This window comes from Spinacia oleracea, chromosome 1 (assembly GCF_020520425.1).
Source record: "Spinacia oleracea cultivar Varoflay chromosome 1, BTI_SOV_V1, whole genome shotgun sequence".
In the NCBI taxonomy this organism is placed as follows: domain Eukaryota; kingdom Viridiplantae; phylum Streptophyta; class Magnoliopsida; order Caryophyllales; family Amaranthaceae; genus Spinacia; species Spinacia oleracea.
The window spans coordinates 32,533,592-32,548,088 of NC_079487.1; the positions used below are offsets into that span (position 1 = coordinate 32,533,592).

The 14,497-nt window shown below is 40.9% G+C and overlaps 1 protein-coding gene across 1 annotated transcript; it reads left to right on the forward strand.

Annotated features, from left to right (window-relative positions):
* The first annotated feature begins 10,997 nt into the window (after positions 1–10,997).
* LOC110797590 (uncharacterized) lies at positions 10,998–14,497 on the forward strand. Its single transcript, XM_022002706.2, has 4 exons — positions 10,998–11,441; positions 12,592–12,821; positions 13,441–13,719; positions 13,949–14,497. Exons 1-3 carry the CDS (start codon positions 11,048–11,050, stop codon positions 13,717–13,719), a joined length of 903 nt encoding a protein of 300 aa, XP_021858398.1. The 5' UTR covers positions 10,998–11,047; the 3' UTR covers positions 13,949–14,497.

The following is a 14,497-nucleotide window of genomic DNA, read 5'->3' on the forward strand; positions in this document are numbered from 1 at the left end:
TGAATTTTTCCTATCTTGGAGGGGTCATGTTGCAACCGATTTAGACATTCGAGGTTGATGATGTCAGACAAACTCCCTGTATCAACCAGAATGCGCCTAACCCTCAGATTGGCAATTTTCAGCTCGATCATCAGTGGTTCGTCATGTGGGGTAGTTATTTTTCCCCGGTCGGCCTCACCGATCTCTACTTTAGGAAACGGATCTGCTGTAGCCTTTCCAGACAACATTACTTTCCCTAGCCGCTTGGCATAATCTTTTTGACCTCTCATGGTAGGACCCCCAACGGCCAATCCACCTGATATGAAGGCTACACACTCGGGGTCGGTTCGGTTCCCATCATCTTCCGAAGGAGGTGACTTGTTATTTTTGTAGAACTGCTTTCCTGTGCCTCCAGTATTCCTACTAGTGTAGTTCTTTAAAAATCCCTTGGCAGCGAGGTCGTCCAACACTCTCTTCAAAACTCTTTCATTCCTTTGTATCATGCCCAATGTCACTATGGAAATGGCAGTACAATTTGGGGTCTCTGCTTTCCGGCAGCGATTTCATTGGGAATGGCCGATCAATCTCAAATTTGGGACCAACGTCCATTAGAATGGTGTACAGGTATGTGTTATATTCAAAGATTTCCCGATCATAAGTTCTGGGCCTTTTCTGCCCGGCAGCCGCTAAGGCCCTATCCGGCTCTTTTGCGATAGCCCAGGTTCCATTTGGCCGGCTCTTTTTCTCAAACTTTTCTTTCTTTGCAGCTGGTTCTGCGGTGTCACTTCCCCTGGGATCTTTTGGAACGTAAAAATTTCAGTTGCGTGGATGAAGGCCTCTGCCTCATCCAACACCCCGGCCATGGTCCGCACACTTTTCTTTACTAGATCAAACTTGATAGAGCCCTTTTTAGTCCCCGAATAAAATTGTCAAATGCAACCCCGTCCGACAAATCCGGGATTTGCCCCGCTTCAAGGTTGAATCTCTTTACGTAACTCCTCAACGGCTCATCTTTCCCTTGCTGAATCCGGCTCAGGTGCATGCTTGTCTTCTTTTCTTCTTTGTGAGCCATAAACCGAGTGGAAAACAATAGCTCAAGCTCGGAGAAAGAACTAATGGTTCCAGCAGGGAGCCTCTCGAACTACTTAGATGATACATCCTTCAATGTGCCTGGAAAATACTTGCACCATGTGGACTCATTTGTTCCTTGTACATACATGTGATGCCTATAAGCTAGAAGATGTATATCCGGATCGGTCGTCCCGTCATAGGCATCATTGTTAGGCGGCTTACTCTTGGGCTCTTTAGGTGCTCTCATGATATTTTCTGCAAAGGGGGTGGAGTGACCGATGGCCAGATAGGATACTCCTTGTTGAATTTGGTACATAGGGTCTTGGTACTACGAGTATGGTTGTCGCCGAGAAGGTTCCTTCCGTTGGGTATGCAGACTCGGGTAGGTAGCTCGCGGACGTGTCTGACTTAAATGTGTGTAAGTCGGACGAGGAAGAGGGTTATCCTGCATAATCGGGGTGGAACCCGTATCAGCGAGTTCAAATTCAGAATCATGCACTAGCTCGGCCTGTGGTTGTCCACGTCCTCGAGACGTTTCTCCAATCAATCGTTGAGGCAACCTGCGCGGCAGGTGAGTTTGAGCTGGATTGGCTTGATTCCATGGTAACCGCCTCCTGGCGTCTTCCTCCCCCTGCCTAGTACAGACATTCGGGGGACCCAGGGAAAGTGATGGTCTGATTTTCGCCGGCCGCTCTCGGTCATTAGGTGCCCTTGTGTTATAAATTAGCATATTCTTTTGTACCTTAGCATTGACCGTCTTGCCTATATGTCAGCCTGAAAGCCGGCCAGGATGGCTCGCAAGGTACCTACCGAGACAGGTGCATCTGGGTTTTCTTCTAGTATGGTGTCGGCCCGAGGATCCAAGTGTCCTCCGGGGGCGGCTGGTTCGCTTGATCGTCTTCGTCACTAGACACTTTTAACTCAACGTCATGACAAGGAGTGTGCCCTGCAGCAAAAGTCCGAGCAGCATCACTCGTGATTCTTTGGATGGACGTTTGCTGGTGCTCAGACGGCATTTCCCTTTCTTGGGGCGGTCGTTCCTCTCGAACAGGCCGCCCAGGTTCATTCTCATGTCGTTGATCTTCCATATTACCGTACCTCCCCACAGACGGCGCCAAATGTTGTTAGGTTTTTCCGATCAGCTGATGACAAGGAGGTTTTCGGTAGAACACGACACGATCTCAGCTCCGACCTGCAAAACAAGAATATTCCTCTCGGAATATTCCCTCCGATGTCTAAGTAAGTATGGGTTTTTAGAGAGAGAAAATAGAGAGAAGGCAGAGCATATAATATTTGTGGTTGTTGTGAATTGAATGTCCTCGTCCTTGGGATTTGGTGCTTTATATAGTACTAGGTTAAAGAAGGAATGACCTAGAATCCTTCCAATGTGATTGGCTGAGCACTTAAGGACTGACAGGTGTCCCTAAGCATTAAGGCAGCCAGCCTAATATGGATATAAACGGGCCTTTGTGTATGTTAAGTAAGAAAATTAGTCGTTTCCCATTATATTAACAATGAACAAACCTAACTAGATGTGACAGTGGGCCCAGGACAGGTGCTGTGGTGTCAGCCCCTCTGTTGTGTAAGTTCTGCCACATTACATAGCCTTTAGCAATCCAGGTCAGACTACCAGGTGGCGTAATTCAGGCCACATGTCACTCTTTTAGTGGGACAGGTGGCGTGGTAAATTTGCCTACAACAAAAACCATCAGTCAAAGAAAATTCTAAGGACAAGGAGCGGTCGAACTGCCATCCTAGACGTCCTGCCCGGCTGGGGAGTTTACCTCTTCTTCCTCCACGTCCTCCTCTTCTCCTTCACTGACGAACTCGGGAGGATCAAGCCCGAGGCGCTGTGTAGCGAGGACAACCATTTGGTACGAAATCCGACGCCTGGACCAGAAGAAGTCCTTTACATCCATCTCCTGGTCCCACGCTCGCCGAGCACCCTCCAGAATGGCTTCCTCCCCAAGCTTGAAGGAACAAGCGGCCTCTCCTCGGATAGCCTCCACTTCGCCTCATAAGTTTCGGCATCTGCCTCAGCCTGCTGAAGAGCGGAAGTCTGCGACCTGATGACCACGTCCATTTCATCACTAATAAGCTTCGCCTTCTTTTCGGCGTACTTATCATGATTCTCAATTTGATCCTTATGATCCACCAGCTCCTGGTGCATGTCGACGCGGTACTTCCGAGCCTCGGAGAACCTGATAAAGAGCTATACAAAGAACAAACAAACCAGTTACCCAAGGCGTCAAGGGGACAGTTACAAAAGAATAGTTGAAAGAATAAGAAGTCTTTAAAGACTCACATCCAGGAGAAGGGACTGCATGGCCCCAATGTATCTTTCTCCAATCCCTGGAAGGGACCTCACAAAATCCTTAGGGATCGCCGCATAAACGGAGAAAAGAGTTTTATCCTTTTCCTCCGAGCTAAAACCGCCGGAAGGGGGAATACGTACCACCTCGGCCTTTCTCATCCTCTGAAAGTCAATACCAGCTGTATCGACATATAACACGAGATTAGCAAGAGACTACTAAGTAGACAAGACGCCTCATTCACTACAAAACTTAACCGAAGTCGCCGTCGGAGGAGATTGGGGCATCGCTTTATCTTTGGCGGGAGAATGGTCACCTGACTCCCTGCTCGTCTCCTTCCTAGGCGAAGGATCTGTAGAATGACCAGCACTCACTGCTGCCTCGGTGGATGCCTCCTTGGCCGCAGGGCCCCCATCTCCTGTCACATTAGGAGTACACTCCTTGGCTTCATTAGTCGCAGAGAGATCTTCCAAATGAGCGGAAGAGGCTCCCACATCCACAACAGAAGGAGCCGTCGGCTCCAGCCCTGGCGTCACAACGTTATCAACGCTACCTTTATTCTTGAAAAAAGGACGCTTCGTCTTGGGGGAAGCCGAAGAAGGAGCTTGACGCTTCCCAGTAACGGATGCAGTAGGTGCCTATAGACAGGAGAGCACAAATCAACATAACTAAAAACGCTTTAGCACGTAACCAAGCAAATTGGACGTACCTTGGGGAGGTCACTAGAAGCAGCCTCGTTAGACTTCTTGGAGGACTCCTTTTTAGCCTCCACAGCTTTGAGAACGTCGCCAGTATAAACCTGGGATAGCCACACAGGTAACTTCACTAACCCCTTGTCTTCTGAGGACAAACGATTCATAGCAGACTCTGCACAAACCAAGGAGGTCAGCGAAAGAAAAAGGGAGTTACTTACACCATTCATATAAAAGGAATCTACCTCTGCGCAAATATGGACATAGGCCAACGGCCGCAAGAAAAACCCTATTAGTAAATTGTTCTACATGTGGGAGCCAACTGTTGGGTACCCAGGCATGACTCTTGGAAGACAGTCTATACATCTCTGCTTGAAATAAGGGCTTCACAAGCCTCCATTCCCTTGAAAGAAGGCGAAGAAGAGCCTCAGTTTTAGAAATAAAACGTGGCCTATATTTCCAGCAACAAAGACGCCTTGAAAGGGTAAGGTCCTCCATTTGGATAATGGACCATTTAGTCCTCCATCACACCCAACTGGACGACTTACCTACCACCATCTTGTAACCCCTCCGACTGTAGAGGGTAAACCACCCATGAGGAGAGCGAGAGGAGGGTGCAATATCTACCAGCCTAACAAAGGACGAAAAGGAAGGAACGACGTCGCTAAATACACATTTGGCAATATAACCAAAAGTGTTCGCCCAAGAATTAGGAGTCAGCTGGGCCAGTCCTATGTTGTACCCGTCCAAAACATCTAGAACAAACGGATGCAAAGGAAACCTAAGACCTAACCGAAAAGCGACCGTGTAGACAGCTACCTCACCCGAGGGAAGACGATCTACAGTACTATGAGAGCCAGGACATTTGAAGATAAAACCGCGGGGCAACAAGAGGAAACTCTCAAAGTCACATCCCTGCTCCCTCAAATATCTAAGCGATTTCCTACTTGGGAAAATGTCCTTAGGAAATAAATCCACATCCTCTTTCCCAGGCACCATGGCAGGAGGATGCCTGGCGACCTCCTCGTCCGAAGAACTAGAAGAATCATCCTCAAAGTCCTCTCTTGGGACCAGAGGACGGCAAGCCACACTTTTACGCTTTCTCGGAGAACGGGCCGCCTTGGCACCCCCCTCCCCAGAATGATGCGAGGAGCTAGCTCCCCTCCTAGTCACATGAGACGGGCTCGAAAAAGGAACCCGACTTTCTCGCTCTCGGGGTGCTCCCATGCTCCCACATCAGTTGTTTGTCTAATACGTGCCATGCCGCCCTGCATAAGGAACGGGACGTCCGGCTCAAAATACAAAAGGAATACGACAATAGCAAAATGCCTCCCCAAGAAATAGAAACTCCGAGAAATTTAAACAAGCAATGAAAAACAAGAAAATATCCAAAAGAGCGTACCTGTAAGTAATCAAACTGAGGGAAATTTCAGTCGAACTAGTTGATCCCCAAGAACAAAAGACGAAGAACAATAGTCAAGAACACCCTCAACTCTTACGAGAAAATCCTCAAGGAAAAAACACTTTCTCTCTCTAGAAACTTTCGAATGACAAAGGAAAAATGAAAGAAGAAAATAAATCTCCATCGAGGTTTTTAAAGGAAATCTGAAGCTCTTCAGATAACAACACGTGGCGCACAGCTACATCAAGAAGAATGCCCTAAAAAAATATAAGAGCATCCTCCTTGAGGGGCAAATGATGTGGCCTAATTGGAGAGTTCCATCCTGAACCTACCAAAGAGCAACACGTGGCCCCCGCAGGCATACACCCATTTAACGAACTCTTCCTGAAAAGAAACAAAAGAGGCCCAAAATTACTTATAGCAGGCCCAAAACGAAAAGGCACCCTAAGCCCTTAAAACCAGATAAGGACACATGTCCCCATCTCTGAGGTCACCCAATCATATAGTTAGCGTTTGGGACCAATTCCCAAAAACCCTAGCCCTATAAATAGTTCAGGTCCCAAGGTAAAAAGGGGCATCAATTCATTCTCACCTACCTTAAACTATTCTGCTCTGCCTTCTCTCTACAAATCACTTCTCTCTCTAGCCAATACTTACTTAGGCATCGGACGGAATATTCCTACGGGAATATTCTTGTTTTGTAGGTTGCAGGAAGATCGTGCCAGCGTATACTTGATACCTCCTAGGAAAGGGTGACACGTCAGCACCAACAAACTTCCCACAACAGTTAACACTTGACATATTGGATTATTGGTCGTGTTTGGTTTTCTATCGTATGATAGAGATACAATCTCATAGATTTAATGTTTCATACTTTAATTTCTATGTTGTCTCGATATAACGTTATCAGTTCCAACTAGCTACATCATGTTAAGTACTTGTATACGAGTGATATTATTAAATGTCTAATGCTATGATCAAAGTCATGATATATAAATGGATATTGTGTTCTTTAAATTTGTTAGGACCACTAGTAAATTGAAGAATTGATGTGATAATTTATATGGAGTAGTTATTTAGCTACAGTTGGAGTATATTTTGATGTATGTTCTTATATATGTACTATAACCGTCAATTATTTAGTCAAGTTTTATTTCGCGTTAACTTAAATAATTATATTCCTATAGACTTATATGTATTCTGTACTATATTATTTACATGTGTTTCTCATTATATGATTATTAATCATCTTATAAATTGTACTACCTCTGTTTCACAATACTTACATTATTTTTTTTCACGTATTCCAATGCGCTTATTTGAACATTAATATCTCTACTTGCATATAAATAAAAATTATAAAAAGTCGATCTTTGGAATCCTCGCATTAATAGGAATTTTACAAGATCTCATTTGACTATGTTTTTTCTTACATAATGATAAAAGAAAGATTGTTAAAGTCGATTGATGAATAGTGCCAAAATTAGAAACGATGCAATATTGCCAATTGGTAGAAGGTACACCCGGTTGCACGCTACCAGTTCATTTTATACTTTTGACCCCTCAAAAGCATATTTTTATAGTTTAAAAGCACATATTTACAAATTAAAAGCACTTTTTACAGTTTTAAAGCACATTGTTACGTATGAAAAGCAAAGTTTTGCAAGTAAAAGAAAATGAAAAATATATAAGTATGTGCTTTTAAATTGTTAATGTGCTTTTTAAGTATGTAAATGTGCTTTAAGCCGTAAAAATATGTGTTTTTAACCCGGTTGCATGTAGAACTACATACAACCGGGTGTACCTTAATTAATACTTCGTGCTTCGTATAACATTGTTGTAATTCAGTAAATTAAAAATACTCGTAGAAACGTATATCAATAGCTTATTAATTAGAAATAGAATGATAAAATAAATCGATGACGATTTGAAAGCTGAATTCGAACCAAAACGAGACCTAACTGAAATGAACCTGGTACTGAATTTTTCCCGACTTGAATATTTTCGAACTGAAAGACCCGATTCAAAGTCTACCCGACCCGAGTTCGACCCGACAAAACCCGTTTAGAACCCGACACGGTTTCACCTGGTCCGTTATACCCGACCCGAAATTGACCCGAATCCGACATCAATTGACCTGAAATTGACCCGAGCTGAATAGACCCGACCCAAACCCGATTTGGTCCCGGAAGCTGTTGGCCTGAATTTGACCCGAACCCGATAGACCCGAACTGTCATGGGCCAACCCATAATCCATCCGGTGACCCCATTTGAAACCTATAGGTTTATAAGGATATAAATGGTACTTTGTCATTTTATAATGGATGATTTAAGTTTATACGGAGTATTATGTTGGCGAAAAATAGGTGTGTTGTTATTCGACGCCCGCGTACGTTAAAATTGCCCGCATTTTTAACCTGAAAGGCCACATTTACCCTTATAAAAATATTACCCCTTCATTTTTTTTCACCACATATCTCACCCCTTCCCCTCTCCCTCCGGCAGGATGTTCTATCTTCCCGGCGGAAGCCATAACTTCAGACGAACTTTTTTTTACAATTTTGTTGTAAAACCCCTTCACTCCTTTGACTACAACCAATTATCGACGAAAAACGCAAGTACACTAACATTTCTCGCCGGAACATAATCCTACAACGTGACCAACAGCCCCTTCATCGACGGAGGTTGATAATTTCTCGACGGAAAATTATGAGTTCATTGCAAATTGAAACAAAAAAAACATAATAAAACAGAAATTTTTTTAAAAAAAAATTCGAAACCTGCTCTTTGAAATCCCGCGCACAGCCTTTGCAGGGAAAGTCATGGACGCCGCGCACAGGCTATGCGCCGGCGACACAGAGCTCGTGTACCAGATCTGCACGGTTGTCATGTCGCTAGCGCACAACATATGCGCGGCGGCCATGACTTCCCCCGCAAAGGCTGTGCGCAGCCTCCCCAAATTCAAAAAAGATATAAAAATAAAAATAAATTCAAATTCATACCTTCAGGCAGAATGAAACATAAAGGGGAGGAGCAGTGAGGGAGGCCGAGCAGTGAGGGAAGGGAAGATGGTAGATTATAGACATAGAAATCTGAATTAGATATCATTTGAATTAAATCATTCAGCTTCAACCAAGTCAAAAGAATGAAGAATGGTTTATTTATAAATCAGTTTTCAGATTTGTATGTTTAAACAGATCATAAGATCTTAACTTTTGCCGGCTCATTTTGTCGATCGGGGTCAAGACTCGCGAGGTTCAAGCATGTAAGTTTCTAAAGTGATCTACAAAGTATATGTTGGAGTCATGTCCCGGTTAAAGAAACGGTGCTCAATGCCGTGAATTAAGAATTCGCAGAGATTGAATCATCTCTAGCATCTGCAAAGATTTTCTAGATGCCCAGAGTTTTTATGGGTGGCCGGAGTTCTTAACAGAGAGGGGATGGGTGGTCGGAGTTCTTAACAAAGGGGGGAGCATAGGTGACTAGGTGAGGAAGGGTGAAGAGGGAGGGGTGAATTTGTTTGTAAAGGCTAAACTCATACTTTAACGTAATAAATGAGGGTGTTTTTAGCTAATGAGGCTGACGTTTAAAAACCCCCGAAAATAGCGTCACATGCACTTTACAACACATTTGGTATTCGTATTCTCGTGGTAGTACATTTCCTCCTTTTGAAGGTAGACCTGTACCATCCTCGTTAGGGTGTGTTTATCTCTCCAATTGAAGGTGGACTTTGTACAATCTTGTTCTTTTGTTTCTTTATTATTTTTATGATATTAGTAGTCCCATTTCTCAACAATTGCTTTCTTACTTCAACATCTCTTTGCGCCAATATCCTCTTCTAATTATTTAATGTCAATCAATTTATATTTCTCCTTATTATTCTATATGTTTTTGAGACTATCTTATATGTTGGGTTACTTTTGGACCATTATTATTTTTCCATAAAATGATTCAAATTTGAGAACAAAAAACAAAATAATACTGTATAAGGGACACATGTAGTCGTAGATGAAATATATTGGCTAATGAAAATCCGGTTTGAATTTTGTCTATATACGTTTGTACATTAAGCAAATCTTGAATACTTCACTGTCTAATCTTGGAAGGAGATGTGATGTAAGACTTTTGTGAGTCTTGTGCATTAATGTGATGCAAGATTATCAAGAGTCTTGAAGTTGGTTTTGAAAATACAAACCCATTCAAACACTCTTGCTAGTTCTTGATAAATCACACTAATTGGCAAGAAGATAAAAAAAGTGGCATGCAATTATTTTATCAATCAATGACATAATGACAGTCATCTTACATTTTTAACATTTTCATTCTTTAGGAGCTGAGCTTAAGAGAGTACTCCGTATTAAGTGAGTCTATATATAAAGCACAAAGTAAAGATTGTTTCATATACATCTGATTAATGAAAAAAGTAGGTAAAAGTTTATGGAAATTGATGTGGCATAGTTTAAGTATGGTACTAAGTACGAGGGATAGATTCGCCCTTAGTAGATATGGAATAAAAAAAAAAGTCTGGTGTTGATCGGGGCCACTAACCAAAATTATTCTAATGTGTTTTTTGGTGCGAAAAAGTCATACGAGCAAAAAAAATTACAAATGAAAGGAGAAAGATTCGAATTGGAGATTTATTATCACACACAAATCCTCAATCTTTGTCATAACCTCATCGCTAATTTACGCTTTGTATTGATGGGAAAATTTAATGCCAGAAACCCTTTTCTTTCTCGGAAAATAAAGAGGAATTTACTAGTAGTCAAAGTCAACTAATTACCTTTAAGCATTAATAAGGACTTTTTATTGTTTCATTCTTTGGGTAGATAGTCTCGTTAATTTAAACTTTAAGCTATCGCACATGATGCAAACAACATAGATAAGTACCGACTATATTTTTGTATTGTTAATTTTTGTTTATAAGTAAGCAGAATACATTAGGAGAAAATTGATTCCAAGATTCGAGAAAAGATGCGATCTATTACATCATGTAAGAGTTGATAACTTAATATACCGAATACATAATGAAAAACATGTCCTACATTTGGTATTCGATCTGTTATATTTTGTGTGCGACGACTTTTTAATTTCGAACTTAGTGTGAACAAACAATTTTAATGGCATCGTCGTGGTCATCATCTTATTTACAATGGTTGTACAATAAATATTGTACACCGGATTAAAAGTTGACTAAAAATGCTTAAAAGTTAATGTCATATATGTAAAAGTTATCTTTTTTTTAGTGATAAATTTTTTCATTTTAATAAAACTTATTTCTTCAAAATCACTAATAATGTATAAAATTAATCATTTAACCCTTTAAAATGTTTATATATCAACTTTTTATTTTTACTAATATAAACGTTAATCAAAACTAAGTTAAAGTTACAAAAAAAAAGGTAAAAGTTATATTGGTGTACAATAAATAATTTATTGTACACATTGTGCGCGAACAAGACCTTTTAATTTTTTATTATTATTATTTTAACAATTCACGCCAAACAACCCCCCTCTGTCTCTCTCTTCAATCTTTCCTATTTAAACCACAAAACCCCTCAATCTATCCAATACAACTTTTCCAAACAACAATGGCGGAAATTGAGAACAAACCCCAAAACTCAATCTCTCAGCAATGGCGGAAAAATCCAGAGTTGGAAGGCAAAGTAGTGATGGTTACTGGAGCATCATCAGGTCTCGGGAGAGAATTCTGCCTTGATCTCGCCAAATCTGGTTGCAAAATCATTGCCGCTGCTCGCCGCATTGATCGCCTCCAATCTCTTTGCGATCATATCAATTCTCTCTCCTCTTCTTCATCTTCTTCTTCTTCCTCCGTGAGTGATGGTGGTAACGGTGGTGGTGTGAGAGCGGTGGCGGTTGAGCTTGATGTTACTGCCGACGGAAAGTCGATTGATGCGTCGGTTCATAAGGCTTGGGAGGCTTTTGGTTGTATTAATGCTCTTATTAACAACGCCGGCATTCGCGGTAATCTTCTCTCTCCTTACTCTCTCGCTTAGTCTCTTACAAAAATGATTTGAGCTTGTCGAGGCCATTAAGCATTGTTTATTGGTTGGTTCAAGTGAAGAGTTGATCTAACTGATGAAATTATTGCGTCGTAATATTGTTGAATCTGTGTGCTTATATGAAGTTTGATGTATGATGTAATGTGCTTATTGTGGATTAACATGTACTCCGTTGTTGTTACTCGTAGTTAAGTAGTTGGAGTTGTACAACTTTAAGTGTGTGAGGTTTTTGTATGATCCTATGTTCCTCTATGCATTAAAAGATCAATAATTATAGGTTTCTGTCTTTCTGGTCATCTTGAGCCTGTATAGCATTCTTTTACTTATCTCGTTGATGAACTGTCTTGTTTATATCATTATGGGCATGTTTGGTATAACTTTAGGAAAGGAAATGGAAAGGAAATAAATAAGAAGGGGAAGGGTAATGTTAACTACTATCATTATAAGTTGTTTATATACCTTAGACAAAGAATCATTTGTAACAAGTAGGGATTCCTGAGAGTAATAATTTTGTTACCATGGGGTTGAGAGAGATAACAAATGGTGGTAATGGTTACACTTAGGGCATGCTTGGATTGAGGGTAATGTATTAAAGGGGTAATAAAAGTCAAACTAAGGTAATTGAAGGTGATGATGAGGGGATGAAGTGGTGGCAAAGGGAACAAGCTAGTGTTGGCAAGAAGAAAATAAAAGGGAATGGGGAACAAATACTCTCATCATGGGGGGAATAGTTACCCACCATCCCACTAGGGTGATTATTACCCTCATTTCGGGGGTAATTACTTCCTCCCTTCCTCCCTTCTTCTCACAACACCACCACTACCACAACTTCTCATCACAATACCACCACACCACCCTCCTTGCAACCACCTCAATTCACCTTCATTGTCCTTTTATTATGGTGGTTTGACTTTTATTACCCCATAATCCATTACACCCAATCCAAGCGTGCCCTTAGGAAAGAAATTGTGTTACCACACCTCTTATATCAAACATTAGGTAATGAAAATAGTTACTTGATTCCATATGACAAGAAGAAATATGTTTGTGTCAGATGTCACTATGTTTAAAAGGCTTCATGGATGATAATCAATTTTTAATTTGTGTTGTAGGTAATGTGAAAACTTCATTAGATGTGTCTGAGGAAGAATGGGATAACACCTTCAAAACTAATTTGACGGGAGCCTGGTTAGTTTCGAAGTCCGTATGTATTCGCATGCGTGATGCAAAGATAGGAGGGTCAATTATCAATATATCTTCAATTGCCGGTCTCAACAGAGGCCATTTACCTGGCTCCGCCGCCTACTCTGCATCAAAGACAGGCCTAAATACATTGACCAAGGTATTGGTATTTTACATGAGCCAGTGAGCCACCTAATGATATTACCAGACAATTGATGCTTATATGCTAGTGTCCTTCTAACTACTTTCAAATAGGATTGCCCCAATATTGGATTCTAAATAATATTGATATCTTGTTCAATTTATGGAAACATAGAACATAAAAGCATTTACCTTGAGTATCCATGACCATTGTTAGATTGTATATTTAACTGGGAATCATTTATTGCTCAGAAAATTTAGACTAGGAGGTTGGTCACTGATAAATAAGTTCTTGTCACAGGTATATTGTGCGAATTTTTATTAAGTATTTCAGAAATGATTATCCTTTTTGAGCACTGAGTGTAATGGTGATGCAAGCAGTCATAACCTCGATAAAATGTTTTAAGTTTTATGTTAGATAGACACTTCTCCTCCACACAACACCTTACAGAAGAATCAGCAGTAGTGAGCTGAAGTCACTCAGAGTAATTTGTAGGATATCAACAAGAAAAATTAATCGTTGAGGACAAGGGATTATTTTTTGGGTGGCGGGGGGAGATTAACAAGAAAAATTAATCGTTGAGGACAAGGGGTTATTTTTTTTACGTGTGATTATCTAATGATGTGTGATGTTGCAGATGATGGCCCTGGAATTGGGTATGTATAAGATTCGAATTAACTCAATATCACCTGGACTATTCAAATCAGAGATCACTGAGAATCTTATGGAAAAGGACTGGCTTAACAAGGTTTCCATGAAAACCGTTCCTCTGCAGACATTTGGCACATCTGATCCAGCCTTAACATCTCTTGTCCGATACTTGATCTATGACTCCTCAGAGTACGTAACAGGCAATATGTTCATCGTAGATGCTGGTGCCACTCTACCTGGTGTCCCTATTTTTTCTTCCCTCTAGGTATGTCCTTGAAATTTGAGAATTTGTGCAGTATATCTGTTACTAGGCTGACTTTACATGGTATAAACAAGTTTTGCTGTCAAATTGTAATGTTGTTCAACTGAAAAGTTCCATCCTAAGATTGAAAAGCAAAACACTTTACGGCTCTGTTTGATTGGTCTGAAAATAGAATTTATCTAACCTCAATTTTTTTAAATTTTGGATAAAATGAATTAATTTTTGGTGGCAGTACCCCAGAGGCGTTAGCTCTCAAAGAAGGTGTTTACTGTTTAGGATGCAAGCCGGCTTTCTTAATATCAACAAGCTGGTCATCGAAGGAGAAAACAGCGTGTCGATAAATTTATCAAGCATACATGGAATCCCTTGGAAGATTGTTAATATCATCATGATCAATGCAATGCTGACCTTACTAAGATGGATTGCCACAAATTCATCCGTTGTTTTCAAGGTGGTGGCAAAATAGATTACTCGCGTTTCATGGCATCATTGTCCCTCCTCATTTGGTCAAGTGGTTCAATCACTCGAGTGTGGCTAGCCTAGTTTTCTCTCGTGACAAATGGAGAAGATAATTTTGATCACCATTGTATTTTCTTGTATTGTACTCGTATGTTGTTTCACCATGACACCATGACACCATGGAATTAGAATGGGAGATTTTAGGGGTACTTGTATATGTTACTAGGGCATGTTTGTACAGAGTATTTCGCAGGTCATGTTTTGTGTTGCACCCAACGTTTATAACTATTGAGAAATTAATTTGTCCCAGTGTTTGGTATTA